Consider the following 18,093-nt stretch of genomic DNA (forward strand, 5'->3'; position numbering starts at 1 on the left):
TTGATAAAATTCAGTACATGTATGACATTTGTTATCAATCATTTGAAGCTTGATCTGTTTGTGATTTTATTTGAGTTCATTTCTACACCAGGGCTGGGTTTCAGAGATGTGTGGAAGCAAAATAGTTTCGGAACATTTAGAAAATTGTCAGTTATAACCATGGTTTCTCATTTTCACTATGGTGGTTGTCACACCGATTGAGGATTATTTGGTACTCAGTCTATGAAACCGGGCCCAGGATATTCAAGGTTTTATTTATTCAATCTATTTTCCCAAAAAATATCACTACGTGACTACAACCCCGATATGGATTTTCTAATCCCTAAAATTATGACTTCATCCTGGATTCCCATGAACTGGAACAGAGTATTCCAAAATTTGAATAAGACATGTATCTTTTTATAAGAGTAAGCTTTCTGGATTGAATAACAAATTCAAGGTTACTGAAAATCTAGAACTTACAAATGCATGATCAATCATGTGAAACACGAACCAGAAACCATTCGCAGAAATAAAATGCAATGAATGAATTAAAGGAACAATGAATATCTTAAGGAATTCTTTATTAGTATCAAAAAGTCAACAAGAGTTTTTCATGAAATTTAGACTCACAGTTTCTTCTTTTTTGGCCGAACCGTCGTTTTTTCCCGCCAGCGCCAACTTTTGAACCAAGCGATCCACCTGAAAAATAGAAATAGCAATGTTTTTAAAGATCTTTCAATTTCATCCATATGAACTAAAAAATTAATTTTGTTGTTGCTCAACTTACCAGAGTGTTGTGACATTTTGAAGTTGTAGAAGTCGACAAGAAAACTGAAAATATATTTGGAAAAATCAGCTTCATGCAGCTTGGCATTTTTAGACAATTTCTGATTTCTGATTAGTAATAGAATACTTACCGAGCGACGACAAAATGTCTGCAACTGCAACTGTCTGAATTCAAACAGTGAGAGTTGAAGTAGACCGACGAGAAAACTGAAAATATATATCAACTCCATGTAGTAGGCCTAGTTGTGTGCTTTATAGACAATTTCTGATTAGGAATACTAACTGGAGCGACAACAAAATTTTGAGTAAGGGGCTGAATTCGAACTCCAAATTATTTCCAACGAGAAAACTGAAAATATTCCAAAAATCATAGGGTAGTTGTGCATTTTATAGACAATTTCTGATTAGGAAGCTTAGCCCTACTTACCAAAGTGGAAAGATGTCGAGCTTAAGGGTTCGAATTCAAACACCCAAGGCCATTCATCCACCAGCCTACCGACATGCGTAATAGCAATAAAAAAGAAACTGAAAATAATACCGAAAACCCTACTTATTAGACATAAGAGGCCTGGCCTAGATTTGAAAAAATAATACTGGCCCAATGAGTGACCACAGTACTTAGTAATAGTTTGAATAGGCCTTTTGGTATTGTGGTTGATCCGGAAAGTGAAGAAGTGTGCTGGATTGTAAACAGGTAAATAGCCTAATGCGACGAGCTCGCATCTCGAGTGGCCTAAATAATTAGCCATAGCCTACCACGGCCGAGTCGGGTTGAGCTCCACTTGTTCTCCCATCATCGATAGGGAAGGCCGACGTTTTATACATCAAACGAAAGCTAAAAAGCTCATATAGTTCATAGACGAAAATTATAAACGATCCATCGTACTATATTTTCGATATATAAAGTATCTTACCCAAGACTTGTATCGCCCGAGTCGTTAAATTTTCTCTCCACTTTGAAGCGGTCCGGCGGCAAAAGAGTCGCAGGTAAATGGCGTTTAATACCCTTACGAACTAATCTATATACTCAAGAACCTGCTACAGGGGATTGCATCAAGTCAACCTCGTTCGTTTAAGCACACTAAGGGAGCTAGGAAAAACCGTTAGATCGCGTACTTAAGCATTTGGAGCATACGCGCGATGGTCACGTGACCCCGCCGTGGATCAATAATCGCTATTGACAATCGAAGCGAAACGCCGTACAGCCGTGATACATAACGATACGAATCAATCCGTCTCTAATACATAAGTATTGACGGACTTTAGTTCAAAGATCCTATAGCCGAAATAGAAACACGACCGAAACCCGTCTGTAATACATAAGTATGGGCGGGAGCTATAATGCTTAAAGCTTAAAGCCGCGGACACACTGGGCGATTTCGTCGGCCGACGAAATCGGCGAACAGCGCCGCTTATTTTGAAACGACCAGCTGCTAGCGCCACCTTTAATAAATCAAAGAGCCGTGATTGGCTGGTTAATACGGCGCTCGAGGCGACTGATCGCCGTACCCGGACCAGGGATGAGAACGCCGACCTGTAAAATCCGCGGGTTATTTTTCTTGAGTGACATACGCGAACCAGCTGACGGCTGCCGAGCGAGCGCCGAAGGCGCGAAGCTATTTCGGGGCGGTTTGGGGGCCCTCCCCCAAGAAAATTTTAGAAATTAAATACGTTTTCCGAGCACTTAGAGCGATCTCGAACCCATGAACGACTATTATATTTTGGAAGGTAATGGCTAGTTCCAATGTGGTACATCCTCATTTGATGACATTCAGCATCTCATGCATTACGGGTCGAGCCCTGAATTATTGCAGTAAAAATGCGCCGATGAATGCTCACTAAAAATCATCACCAAGTAGTGTATAATATCCGAAAGCGTTCGCCACACACACGCAGCAACAGTAAGTAGACCTATATACGTTCCTACTGTTGCTGTGCGTGCGTGTCTGCAACCGATCGATAAAATACATACAAACTCATCGTAGTACAAATGTACATACAAAATCACTGTGTTGCAATGAATATGCATTGAAATGCGATACTTTTACGTGACGATAAGTAAAACAGGCACTGAACGCTTTTACGGTTCACCTGATTACCGATCGCGCCGGACCAATTGAGTGAGATCATCACCCCCGCGCCGGACCAATTGAGTGAGATCATCATTCTGTGGGCTTAAGGCCCTTGATTTTCAACTCGGAAAGAAGAACAGAGACGAACGGGTGCAAGACCCGAAACGCCGCCAGGCGGCGCTGTCCCCGGACCGACTTACATCGTTAAAGGATGATCTCCAAGTAACTGACTATACTAAAAAGTCGCACGTCTTATATTCACGCATTGCCGACTCCGATGTGTTGCATCACTCCGCGTCGCTTCGCTGGTCGCTCAACAATGGCCGTCGCGGTAGATGTGCTTCTTCGCATTCTTTCGAGTCGCTCTGCTGCTGGACTACGTCGTCTACATGCAGATGCCATATATCATTAAAAAGCTTAGAACTTTCACTTTCTAATGGTGTGAAATGTGTGGAGGATCGTCCATTCGTAAAGATTAATAAGGTCTCGAAAGGCGGTCGTCATGCGTGACCGCGTTCAGGACCGTCGATTCAATCGTCGAATTCTCGGCATTTTTAGGATATGAGGGTGCCGAAATCATCTTCTGGATTTGTAATATTGAGGACTATATAAGGGCGTTAACTTCGTGACTAGAAATTAAGGTGATAGCTTATAATGATAGCCGCAAGACGTCGGTGTAGAAACTTAAACTCTCCAGTTAGGCTAGTCGAGCGGGCCATGTGCTCGTACCGGAAGAAAACAAACCGGCGAAATCGTCTCAACTAATAAACTACGGCTCGTGTCGCCTAAAAATGATGAAATTCGTAGATGCTTTCACCGAGTCAAGACTTTATAATCCTCTTTCAAACGGTATCACACGTGATAGCTTTCGATAATTATTTCGTGTGTAAAAGGCGAGATAAATGCAGCGGCGGTACTATTTACCACCGGGAACAATTTCGGGATTAAGGAGTCGCGGGTTATCGTCGGCGCCGGAGTAAGGGGAAGGTATCTTCTGCAAGGTCGCTAATAAACAAGGGGAAGGAGGAATCTGTCTTGAGAAATGAAATTTTGTTACATCTACACACATTCAGACGTCACAAATTGAAAGTGACGAAATCGAGGAAACGAACAGCAACAATTAGCAGACAGTTCACTAGCTATCAGACAGTTCACTAGCTTTCAGACAGTTCACTAGCTGTCACACAGTTCACTAGCTATCAGACAGTTCATTAGCTGTCAGACAATTCACTAGCTGTCAGACAGTTCACTAGCTATCAGACAGTTCACTAGCTGTCGGACAGTTCACTAGCTATCAGACAGTTCACTAGCTATCAGACAGTTAACTAGCTGTCAGACAGTTCACTAGCTGTCAGACAGTTCCCTAGCTGTCAGACAGTTCACTAGCTTTCAGACAGTTCACTAGCTGTCACACAGTTCACTAGCTATCAGACAGTTCACTAGCTATCAGACAGTTCACTAGCTTTCAGACAGTTCACTAGCTGTCACACAGTTCACTAGCTATCAGACAGTTCACTAGCTTTCAGACAGTTCACTAGCTATCAGACAGTTCACTACTGTCACACAGTTCACTAGCTACATAAATAAGGATATAACTTGTTAAAAGATATATAATGTAGGCTACGCTTATCAGTATAGTTCATGATTCATGCTGTTTGTCACGTATGTGTTCATTGTGCACGTAATACATTGATAGGCGCAGAGACAATACTACATAATCGGTACCATATCATCTTATGATTGGCCAAACAATATGCCGTATAGGCCCCGGCTATCATTAGATATTTTAGTCGGCGGTTTAACATTATCATTTTTTATTTATGAACCCCTCCTGGACTGGATCCGCCGCGCCTGATTGACGCTGCCTTATCGATAATTCGTAACTCGTCTCATTGTGAGTGCATTTTTATGAAAATACCCCTCCCCTCCTCCTACCTAAATCACAATCGCGTTTGTTCACAAAAATGACAAGAATATCCTAACAACATACCTCTCGATATGACAAAACTGTAAGATGAATATATACTGTATCAAAACCGTACGTCCACAGGACACTACTGTTCGTCTTCCGCTAAGTGACTGAACTGCGCACTTTATCCGATCCCGCCCCCGTCACGTGATCTATTTGTATTTTTTTAGATACGTGGTAATGATGGTCATTTGTCCTGTGAAACTCATGAATATTAATGAGCTCATCGATCGCTTCCCGGAAGTCAGGCAAGCACTCGCGTGTCTGTATCGATTGTATTGTAGTAGTATAGTATCCGTTTTGGTTCCACTCTGAGTTCCACACGGGGTTCCACTCTGAGTTCCACTCTGAGTTTCACTCTGAGTTCCACACGGGGTTCCACAGGGTCCACAGTTGTGAATTAAGATTTGACTATGAGTTAACTCATTGAAAATGAACTGATTTTAACCCAGATTATGACCAGTGATCCCAATAGTTAGATAATATGGCCCGAGTCCGTTATAAGTCGAAAATAGTGCCAGTGTAGTCGGCCATCTTGATTTTGGTCAGGTCAGTTTTTGGGACAGAATCACCGACGGGCCGCCAGTCCGAATTGTATATGTTGTAGCAATAATACATTGAATTCTAACAGCTGCCGCGAAACGAAGCAGCGGCGGATCTAGGGACCCGAGAGACCAGGGCCACTCCCCCTCGAAGTACCGAGCGTTTATTTCTTATTTTCCCGAATACTGTTGCGCCCCGGCTTGAGAGTTTTGTGCAGCAATAATCTAATCATGAATTAGTTCTAAAATGCAGGAAATTGCACCAATTTTGCACATGGAATTTTGAAATATTCTGGGGGATGATCCCCAGATTCCCTTGTCTTCGCGCCTAATACGGCGTTCAAAATTTGTGCGCCCATGGTGCGCAATATGAGTGCTTTACATTAATCTCTAACAGCCAAATTAAATTTTGAATAAAGTGAATTGACGCGTCGATAATGCTATATCCATTTGACAGTAATTCCATGCCATAAATGAATACCATTATCGTCAACCCGGACGATAAATTATTATAATCATTGTGAAAATATCCAATTATTTTCTAGTTTAGTTGAAATTACCAAATAAGATCAAAATCATCCACATCCCGATGGACCCGAGTTTTGAAGTTGGACAAAAATAAATAAAGAACATAAAATATAGAGTCTTGAACTAGGGCTAAACACGAGTGTTTTGAAACAGGCCCTCCACTGGAGAACTATGAGTGTATTGAAACAGGCCCTCCGCTGGAGAACCATGAGTATTGAAACAGGCCCTCCGCTGGAGAACCATGAGTATTGAAATAGGCCCTCCGCTGGAGAACCATGAGTATTGAAACAGGCTACCTGAGATACCCTGTACCCGTGGAGCACAACGGTCCAAACTAAAATGCAGTTAGAAAAATCTATTCACCTCACAGAAGGAGAGAACTTCCGCTTTATATGCGATTTTTATATCTGAATTGCTATCGACTGATATTGCAGCTGTAAAATGAATACTCCCAAATCATGCTGATATAAATTCTATAGGAGGCCCGGAATCAAATGGGATTTTGGATTTGAAAAACTATCTAACTGCAGGGCGAATCGAGACAGGAACACAAGGAGCACACGTGTTCACGTCGAAATTTATCCCGTACCCTTTTGAAAATACAGCCCCCAATAAGACAGCAATCCGCAGCGCGAGATTTAGCTTATATACCCTAAATGTCCCTCAAATGCCTAAAAATCGTGTGAGAATCTGACAATTATAGAAATGAAAAATAGAATCCGAAATGTTTCCTTGAGCTAGTGTAGTTTATTCAACGTTTCGACTATATCCTAATAGTCATCTTCAGGAATACTGTATTCCTTGAGCTAGTGTAGTTTATTCAACGTTTCGACTATATCCTAATTGTCATCTTCAGGAATACTGTATTCCTTGAGCTAGTGTAGTTAATTCAACGTTTCGACTAATCCTAATAGTCATCCTCGGGAATACTGTATTCCTTGAGCTAGTGTAGTCTATTCAGCGTTTCCACTATATCCTAATAGGTCAATCGATGGTATTTCATCATATTTTCAGATTTTATCACCTTTTCATCTTTTACCACCTTTTCATTATCTTTCAACGGTTGCCAATAGCAACCATTCGATGATACTACTAACGCCATCTGTGCATATAGAGGCTATCAATCCATCTATTTCTGGTAAAAAGTATGAGTTCCAATGTCTCTACTTCACACTCTGTTGTCGCGCTATAATCTTCGAATCCCAAACAGATTGAATATGATCATGTTCGAGTCCCTTATTTAAATGTATTTCCTAATGAATTGTGATCATTTTTTGTAAATTTATCTAGAATGCCTGGATTCTGAGGCATTTTTGTTCCATTCATGACTTCTCGGGGTGCCTTTAATATTAATAAGAAATGCTTATTAATTTTTCTTAAGAAAAACTTTGCGTCAACAATTGTGATGCTTTACACTCTTATTAGACTGTTGTGGGAATTTTATCACATATTCATAAAATTTTGACAATTCATGAATGACTCTTATCAGGAAAGATACTAACTAATCCTTTCTAAAACTGACAAAGCGAAAAATTCATTATCCTTATTGATTAACAAGCCAAATGATTTATGAATAGAATTGATAAATTTATTTGGACAATTCGCTTGTCAGCAAACAAGTGAAGGTGTTGCTAAAAATTTAAGATCATTTGCTATTTGACATTCTGGATTCGAGCCTTAGCTTAGCTTAGTCTCGACAAATTGTCAGAAGACATTTCCAGAAAAAGCCTAATAGCACGCAACCTAATAGCTACGAGTAATCGAGATGATTACACGTAGCACGCACGAATGAACTAGTGCAACTGGCATTATCAAAGTTCATGTAAATATGAATTTTCTCCTGGACCTGAACCAAAAAGTGCGATAAAACCTATACAAATACACGGTATGTCATGACGCCCGTGCATTCAACGATTTCTCGACTAGGTTTCTCGATTTTCTAGGACTCAATGATTTCTCGATTTAGGCTACCCGACACTTATTATTACGCATGTGTTAGAGTTGCCCTATCTGCTATTCGCCTGAAATAGATGGATAGACACCTCTATATGCCGATAGATGGCGTTCGTAGTATCATCGAATGGTTGCTAGGGATCCCGATATGTTAGTGTAACATTTCTTTGATCATAACTACTGGGATAGACTTTATAAACCACCGAGGTTTTTCTTAGCATTATGAGTTTTCCGGCTTGCTCGGCTACCCGTACTGGCGGGGTAGTCTACCCGTACTGGCGGGGTAGTTTAGAGAGGCCAATGAAATCGCCGGTTTGCTGAACTACCTCTCTTGGCCGGGATGCGGTATCATGATTGATCTGACAGTTTCAAGTGGTTAATGGGTGTTTCAAGTGCTTATTACTTAATGTGGTACAAAAAAGATGTCATAATACCAATACGCTATACCGCTAGCTTCGTAGAAAGACCACTGCCTGTGGCCTTCCCAAATTTTGATTTTCCTGATCGATTTGATTTCGATTCCACATGTTTCACCTGAGCTATAGACCACAATGCTGACACCATGATGGTCAGTAACTGACCAATTGAGATATTCCCGAGTGTGAACACTTGAGCACACGAATTTCGATTTTTAAAGTCATCGTTTGTTTCCGAACTACTGAGGTATCATCATTGCATATTCATAAATTGACCATCACTGTCCACCACTGACCAGGTGAAACTTCTCGAATATCGTGCGGTTCCTGAACTTCGCTGAAAAAGCTGAATCACTGAAACGCTGAAACGCTGAAATAAAAACGCTGAAATTTCAGGGAATTTCCGAAAAACGCCGAAATTTCAGGGAATTCCCGAAAAACGCTGAAATCGTGCTAGGTACCAACAATACACGTTTTGAAATATTTTCCGGGCCGGTGTCCGCTGCCGAGTCCTGAACCGTGTTTTAGTCTCTACCTTCGGTTACAGAGACATGCATGGACAGTATGTGTGGAGTATACTTCTAGAGGGCCACTTGTTGGACAAATTAATTCGCTTGAAATCCGGATTTTTAATGCATACAGGCAGCATAATGAGGAAAAACCATTCACAAACCGTGCAAGCCAACTTAAACACTATGCTCAATATTCCCTGCAAGACGCAAAATATCTTATTTGAACGTTCATGTATAAAACATGCAGCAACTTTTCTTTTGTCAACACGTTGATGGGCGACGGACTATGTCACTATGGTATTCTCTGAAGGAGGTAAATTAAATTTGACGGCTAGTTATATAAATGATGCAGCTTTTGGACAAAAGGGATCTAACTAAATTTCTTTTTAATTCACTGTGGAATGGAATGGAATGGATTGACGCCAATGGCATGCAGTAGGCCCCTACGTATGGGTCATACTGATTAGCGTCAACCAATTAATCTAAATCGGGCTAACCATTCAACAACTGTGAATAATTTGTTTGCTGTGGCGTGATAATAATTAGTTTTTTTGAAGAAATGACATACCAACTGTTAGAAAAATGTACCGATTCTTATTTTTAGACTACTACTGAATCTATAAAAGGAGGAGTCATAGACAAAGTTGATTTGCTTAGCTGGTGACACTTCTTGTCAAGTACATCATCTCAAGTACTGGGTGTTTTGTAAGTTTAATTTCAGTATTTATTTACTAAGTGCTGTTCTCTCGGACCTCAGTGCTTTCAAACTAGGCCCACCCCATAGGCTATATAGTCCAGGGTGCATTAGCCACTATTCTTTTATATCCGACTAAAATGCACCTTTTTCTATTTTTAGATTCAGGCTTAGAATGTGCAAATTTTTTGAGATACTGAGAAATCAGATGGCACCAGTAAACTTCAACTGCGAAATTTGCAGCAGGATAGCTGAACGACACAATTTTTAAAAATAAAATGGCTATTCGAATGCTATTTCAATAATAACTTGATTCAACCTGAGAGAAATAAGTCAATTGCGGATGTACAGTACACCCACTTTTCTTCCCTGTTTCCTGGTACCAAATTTTTAGTCTTAAGCTAAGCGATATTCTAAGGTATACTAGTGGATTTCATTAGAATATGAAGCAATGGAACCAGAATTCTAGCCAGAGTTAAGCGAACTATTGATTCTGATATAATGTAAGAACTGATTTCCTTTGTATACTCTTGCAGAATGTGTTATGTTTTATTTCAAGCTGTTAAATAATATAGTTAGACAAATGTCCAATTATTGGATCTTTCTTGTTGACTCGTTTAATTTTGTGAGTTAAGAGTTCCAGTCAATCCACAATGTGCAGTGCCTAGCCTTCATCTACACTAAAGCCAAGCCTGTGTATGGGAAAAAAATATCGTTCGACTCCTATAGGCCAGACACATCAAAGCATGCAATACATTGCAGATAGTAGTCTCCGGCAAGTCGAAAGAGAAAGTGAACCAGGTTTTACCCCGTACCCTACCCGGGAACAAAGACACTTAAAGATTCCTTCCTCCTTGTAGAAATTGTAGAAATATGGCACCCAATTGTAGCAATGCTAAGTACAGTATACTATGACGGTTGAACCTTTCTTAACGAATTTCAATGACACCGAAAATAGAATCAAAATAATCATTAGTTCCATGCTAGCACTTAATTTGGGTTATCAGGTTCAGCCTAACTGTACTTTCATTCAGCTACTACTTGTATGAGACTTGGTAATGATAAGTTGCAAGAAATCACCAAACATAAGAAAAAATATTGTGAATTAATATTACTGTGATTAAGAATTTATTCAAATGAAGTGATAACTTCATTGTTAGATCGTACCGGTATATGCACATAAAACTATGGCAAAAAACACATCTAACAATCCACGCAATCCGCAATCGATCAAGTCGATCATGACGACGACCTTAAGGCATGTCTCTGTAACCGAAGGTAGAGCATAAAACACGGTTCAGGACTCATCAGCGGACACCGGCCCGGAAAAAATTTCAAAACGTGTATTGTATGTACCTAGCACGATTTCAGCGTTTTTCGGGAATTCCCTGAAATTTCGGCGTTTTTCGGAAATTCCCTGAAATTTCAGCGTTTTTATTTCAGCGTTTCAGCTTTTCAGTGTTTCAGCTTTTTCAGCGAAGTTCAGGAACCGAATATCGTGGTCGAATTCGAAAGTGCTTGTCGTCGTATTGATCAGCAGGATGTTTTGCTACTGTTTGTGAATAGCGTCGACATGATGGAAATATATTACTCCTAAATAGGTTACCCATCTCGATCACAGCACCTCACTTGCCGCAGTGCGTTATTTTCACTGCATAGTAATGCTAATACATAAACGTTTTTACTACTTGACCCGAATCATCTGAACAGTACTGCGTTTGAAAACTCAACGAATAGAAAATGTTTGCGGGAAGCACCTACAAATAAGTCACGACAAGATTAAATCTATGGTTAAAATCGATGCTTGAAAAGCAATTAAATCACAAGATGACTAACACTCGTCTTTCAAGCAACAGTTGTCCTTTAGACTTGGCCACTTTTGTTTCAGAAAACTGCGTAGACCAGCGGTCACCAAGGCATTAAACCATTCCTTCAAGTTTTGAAAATTCGATGGTGACGATATTTCCGTCAAAAAAATGTTATGTTAATATTTCAAGATGACATTGAGGGTCTTATGAAACACTATCATGGGTTCTTTTTAAATCTAAAATAGCATAAAAACATCTGTGTTTCGTTATAAACAAGGTTAAATTCCAAACATGAAATATGGAGCCTGTATCACACGATAAACACATCTAGAATTTTATCTAACTAGGCCCTTTCTAAATGGCAATTGTTCAGTTTTTTTAACGGCCGACATTCAGAGGCTCATAAAAACCGGTGGTAGCGCTTGGGATTTTCAGTGTAGGGCACATCTCACATCGCCTCGGGCTCGCGGTCGGTTGTTTAATGGGAACACATCTGGTTGACACTAGTTTCACAGTTGACGAATTCAGAAAACTTTCATCAAATGTCATTGATAACATTTTAAACATACTATTCTTCTTAATTACATTTCGCTGATTCCATGGATATTTTTTTATGAAAATTACTCCAGTTATAACGGATTTAAACATAAAATCATTATTTTCAAAATATTCAATTTTCTCGCCAAGGTATCGCTAAGGAGCCAGTCCGTGGTGGCTATTGAATGCGACGACCGCATATGAATGCATTGATTGAATCTCAAAAGTCAGATTATATGAAATTGATACATGGATAGGTTATTCCATATATACTGGTGCCCAATATATGATATAAATGTTCAATCAAAAAGTAGCAACTGAATCCATAATTCAGTCTGGTATTGTTATCCTCTGTTGGTAGCCAGTGTAGATGAGCAAGTATCGTGGTCCCTGATTTTAGTTATCGTAATAATTCAAGCCACGCGATTTCGAACTGTTCAACAAGTTGGAGTTTGTGTAAAGATGAATGAATTTAAAATGGAGTGGAATGTCTATTAATATTTGTATTGATCATGAAAAATTGTAGTTAAATATTTGACTCTACGGTTGGTTTTAGATTGTATTTCTCCACGCCAGAGGTAATCACGGATATCGGACTACAAAGAAATTCCTTGTGTAAAGCTCAACTATATCTCAATGATGATTAAACATTAATTTTCTCAAAAATTCTCCCCTTCGAAAACCTAAACAACCAATGTACGCTTGCTTTAAGTTTGCCAATGGACTATTGTTGCCTTTTCTAGCTATTGTACTGTTTGCCGCAAAAAAGATTGCGTCCTCTATTACAGGAATTAAGGATATAGCTGCTCTGGGACCAGTTTCTCAAAAGTTAGTTTAAATTAACCATTATACATGACCGAAAACACCATTAATATGAAAAAGATCCACTATGTACACATTTCAAATTTCAAACCAAGTTTTATCATTAGAAAATAACGACACAACGTTCGATCTCTCACTAGAGATAATCCTTTTGAATTTGTGCACAGTGGGTTTTCGTATCGTATTATCGTATTATCAATTCTCCTCATTTGAGTGTGACTATTCTACAAGTATAAAGTTATTTTAGCAACGTTTAGCGAGTTTTAATTGTCATCATAAATGTTAACTATCCACCGGTAAACTTACTAACTTTTGGCAACTGACCTTAGATCGAGGAATGGTATCCGGTGGCCTGCTGATCCACTGATTTACTTACACTGCTAAAGAAATATACAGTATAAGACGTAAATAGTCTAGAATATAGAAGTACTATTTAGCTTTATATCGCGATAATTTGTGTACGTAGAGTCTCGTGGTACTTATGATTATTGTGTATAGAATCGATAATTAGCAACCCTCCACGGATACGAAGCGGTCTAAGTTTACATCCTACCATAATTTTCCTCGAAACTCTCACCATTATTTCAAGGGTCGGTCTTATATGAAGAAAATATATGAAGGACGTGTTCACAGGTTAACGAGGCCAAAAATCTTCCCCAAAATTTCAAATTTTCACGAGCAAAGATAATATACTTCATGCTTTTGTGCAAAAAACGCATGTCCACAAATCGCACTTTGTGTTTTCAAAATATCGATTGAGTGTGGAATTGTTTCGAATTCAGGGATCTCCCATTAACACTCCGGTATTTTTCAATAAGATAAGTCAAACTATTGTTGTGATCAGATGGCCAGTTGAATACTTCTTCATTATATTGAACGATATGTTATACCATTTGAATAGTTGTTAGATTAAAGCCCACACCATATCTAATTATTTGACACCAATCACGACTGTGTTGATTTTAAAATAGACAAATTAATTTAAGGTCAGTATTGGTCAAAAATTGGTCAGTTAAATAGTTGTTAGATCATATCCCGCACCGTATCTAGTAGCTCGACGCCCAAACACGATTTTATTGCTTTATTAAACATATAAATTACTTATGGTGGGTTCTAGTTAGTGGTAACTGGTCAGTACTGGTCAAGCATTGGTCAGTTAAACAATTTTTAGATTAATGCCCACATCATATCTAGTTATTTGACACCAAACAACTAAATTATTTGCAAAACAGATAATTTACTAAATATGGTACTGGTCATGCATTGGTCAGTTTATAGACCAAGGTCCACGCTACGAGTTATTTGATACCAAACATGATTGGATTGTGTCGTTTCGGAAAATTTATCTGTTGGGCAATTTGTGGTCAGCCCTGGTTCGTAAGGTTCTTATTTTGCGGGTATTATGTCTCGAACACCGAAAGACTGAATTACATGGAAATGAAGATCAGTGTTTAACTAATAGTCCTTAGTCTGAATAAAATGTCTCTGGTATGGGTGCTATAGTGCTTACTGTATCTAATTCTTTTTATTTTCACTACCACCGTAATTGACTATGATGTTTTCATGATGTCTTAAAATAGCCGAAAGTCGTTGATTTATGCGATATTTACATACAGCGCCACCAGTTGGTAGTAAAACTAACCAGAGCAATACGCTAGCAAACCGGCATTCTCATAATGCCCAGAAATTGGCCATGGATAGTCGGACCTCGTGTTCACTGAGAACTTTAGTGTCAGTGGTATATCGCTAACTATGGTTCACGCGAGCTCTTTAGTATAGGCAGTATACGGAGCTCCGCGAACCGGCCATTCCCAGGACTGGGTGAAACCTCGTGGCGAGCTGACGGTCGGTGGGTTCGAGTCGGGACTCTTAACCTAGAGTTAAGCAGCCATTTTTATCTCTGAGTTAAGGATTTAACTCTAGTCTGACCCTGGGTTAATATATTTTTTTTAAATATTGACCAAATTTCCATACCACAATCATTTACAGTGTTATGTAAAACCCCAAATGAAAATAGATAGTACTTTTTACGATTAAATTTAGGAACTAATATGTAGATAGATATTGTATTACTACTTTTATACTATATTTCTTCATAGAAATTTCCAAACTGCGATAATGTCACCACAGAGTATTTGAAAAGTTTGTGAAATTAAAATATTTTGTTGAATTTTGCTCCGAATTCAAATTTGGAGGAATTTTACCAGGGGATACTACTTACCAGTTACCAAATTTAATATCATCAATAACCTCTAACATTTACCTAATTAGTGTCGAAAAACGAAAACTTGAAATTTCTAATACGTGCACATTTTTTTGATGATTTGATACTCAAGTCTGCATTAATTGTATGACAGAAAACTCATGGCATTGGTTATTGAAATTGTCCAATCATCTTTTCCACACACTCTTCACCAATTACAAGTAGAACCGAATCTTATTTAAAAATAAGTGTTTGTGATATATGTTCTCATATGTAGCCCTTGTTCATCAGCGGCATGTGCAACATGGTTTTCATCTACTACTAGTTCATAATTCACTGCATCTTCATCCCTGAAAACCTCTTTATTCATTATTGCGAAATTATGCAATACTGCACATGCTGTTATAACCTTTCATGCTTTTGTAGGAGCTAATCTTAATTCACCATGTAAACAGTGAAATCTTCTCTTTAGCCATCCAAATGTTCTCTCTATAGTTGACCTGGTTTGTTTATGAGATCTATTAAAGTTATGTTGTTGCAGTCCATTACAATTCAAGTATGGTGTAATGAGGTGTTGTTTTAAGGCATATCCGCTATCCCCAAGCAAGTGACCTTTGTAAGGGGTTATATTCAAGTATCTAAAATGTAAGATTATAATTGATTAATTAAAATACATGGATTTTTTATATTGAAGTTAGAGTAGACATTTTCTATTTAGTAACCTATTGCATTTTGCGAAGTTTATTAGGCTTAAATAACCAATCGGGGCTATGCCAACAACGGCTGAAGCAATATTAAGCACTTTAGTTATATTCAACTCCTTGTAGGCCAATATTGCTTTTACATTTACTACGCGGCCATTAATTTCTCAATACGTTACCTGGCAAGCGAAGAGGCTCTGCAGATGAAGCTATCGTGACAACTTCCTGGCCATTGTGCAACGATATTCGTAAATAATCCTGAAAATGAAATGAATGTTCTTAAAGCATAAGCTAAAAAGTATGAATATCTTACCAAAATCCCTCCCCCTCCCTTAGCCGGAGCTCAGACCAAATTCCAAAATCTTCTAAAGTATATATTTCGAATCTTGTTATTTGCGAGTCAATTAAATATCTATTTTTTGTACCAATAAATTTGCGGTGTGTAAATGTATATGCTTACATATCTTACTATAGATATTAAACTTACCATCGGCATTGCAAACAGCCTGCACATTGATACTATGGTATCCCTTTCCATTAACATAGTCGGCTTCATTCTCATTTGGTCCCTGTATTCGTATGTGCGTTCCATCGATGCACCCAATTATACCAGGAAATTGCGATATCAGATAAAAGTCCGCTTTCGTTTTTGCGATTTCAATATTTGACGTGGGAAATTTTATAAACTCATTCTTCAACGAGCATAGAGCATTGGTCACTTCGCTTATACATCTTGACACCGTCGATTTGCTCACCCCAAAACTATCAGCAATCACTTCTAAGAAGGATCCACTTGCGTAAAAGCGCAATGCTATCAGAAGTTTGTTTTTTTTTGGTTAAAGGTAGACCACGTTTCGAATCTCTGTCAACGAGATGGTGTGATAACAGACCGTAAAGTCGCTCAATGCCTGCTAAACTAAATCTATATCGGTGGTAGCATTCATCATCTGTTAAAATACGTTCTATCCTCGAGGAATATGACTTTTCCTTAGCTTGTCGCCCAGCCATCAAGTAGAAAGCAGGCATTTTTATCTCTGAGTTAAGGATTTAACTCTAGTCTGACCCTGGGTTAAAATTTAACTTTTTTCCAATTTTAACCCTAGGGTCAAATCTAACCGAAAACTATGGAACAGATTTGACCCTAGGGTTAAAATTTGACGGGGGGTTAAGGAATTTGACCCTAGGGTTAAAATTTAACCCACAACTATGGAACCGGGTCCTGGTATTTATATAGAATAAGACGAAGCTAATTACAAACAATTTCAAATTACTGAGTGACAGGATAATCATAATATAAAGATAATAAATTACACGCAATCTAAATTACTGAGTGAAGATATTTGACTAGTAGTTAATTATCTAACAACATTAAGAATAAAACCCCTGTGAAGCTGGCTCCCGGTTCCCGGTTCCTTATTCGGCTCCCGATTCAAAATGCTATTGAACCGGGAGCCGAATCGGGAACCGGGAACCGGGCAGCCGGCTACTGGTTCAGCTCCCGATTCAAAATGCTTTTGAACCGGGAGCCGAATCGGGAACCGGGAACCGGGAGCCGGCTACTGGTTCAGCTCCCGATTCAAAATGTGAAGCTGGCTACTTATTATGGCCAGGTGGCGCTGGTGTACACTGTGCTGTAGTCCAGACATTTTACGTAACTATGTCTACTCTGCTGATAAACAAACTCGACCTCGACCTTGACAACAAATCGCCAGGTGATAGCGTGAGCCAATCCAGACGTCTAAACACGATTGCGTATGCGACCGCGAGAGCGGTCAGCTGTAGCTTCACTTCAGGATAGAACGATAACCACACTCAAACGTGGTGAACGGATAATAAAAATTTTTTAGATTCAATAAATAAATTCTTGTTTTTACGTATATATATATATATATATATATATATATATATATATATATATATATATATATATATATATATATATATATATAAAAGCTTCAGTTACACACATGTTTTAATGCTATTCGATCAGATTGCTCTCAATACTTTTAATACGAATACGAATCCCTTACGAAAATGGTACACGTGTAATTGTAAATGAAAATACACGTGTATTTCAAGTACACGTGTAAAATTGGCCCAATTTTACACGTGTACTTTATCCCAATTACACGTGTACTTCATCCTAATTACACGTGTATTACACGTGTACTTCATCCAAATTACACGTGTACTTCATCCTAACTACACGTGTAGTTCATCCTTATTACATGTGTATTTCATCCTGTATTACACGTGTACTTTATCCCAATTACACGTGTACTTCATCCTAATTACACGTGTATTACACGTGTATTTCATCCTGTGTTACACGTGTACTTTATCCTAATTACACGTGTATTTCATCCAATATTACACGTGTCTTACACGTGTACTTCATGCTAAATACATGTGTCTTTGATTGCCATTTTTGTTGAATTCAAATCAAACCACCATGTGAGGAAATCTCCTTAATCTATGTGCTGTTTAGAATGAACACTCAAGAGATTCACATTTTCCATACTAACTGATTTATTCATCTTCATAAATTTTATAAATCTTTGAGTAATG

The 18,093-nt window shown here is 38.6% G+C and overlaps 1 protein-coding gene across 1 annotated transcript; it reads right to left on the reverse strand.

Annotated features, from left to right (window-relative positions):
* Positions 1–571: 571 nt before the first annotated feature.
* On the reverse strand, positions 572–1,984 carry LOC141907810 (uncharacterized). Its single transcript, XM_074797552.1, has 7 exons — positions 1,972–1,984; positions 1,683–1,782; positions 1,196–1,293; positions 1,052–1,117; positions 900–975; positions 770–813; positions 572–681 (listed from the first exon to the last, which is right to left on the reverse strand). Exons 1-7 carry the CDS (start codon positions 1,982–1,984, stop codon positions 572–574), a joined length of 507 nt encoding a protein of 168 aa, XP_074653653.1.
* Positions 1,985–18,093: the final 16,109 nt, after the last annotated feature.

Source organism: Tubulanus polymorphus, chromosome 6 (genome assembly GCF_964204645.1).
Source record: "Tubulanus polymorphus chromosome 6, tnTubPoly1.2, whole genome shotgun sequence".
NCBI lineage: Eukaryota > Metazoa > Nemertea > Palaeonemertea > Tubulaniformes > Tubulanidae > Tubulanus > Tubulanus polymorphus.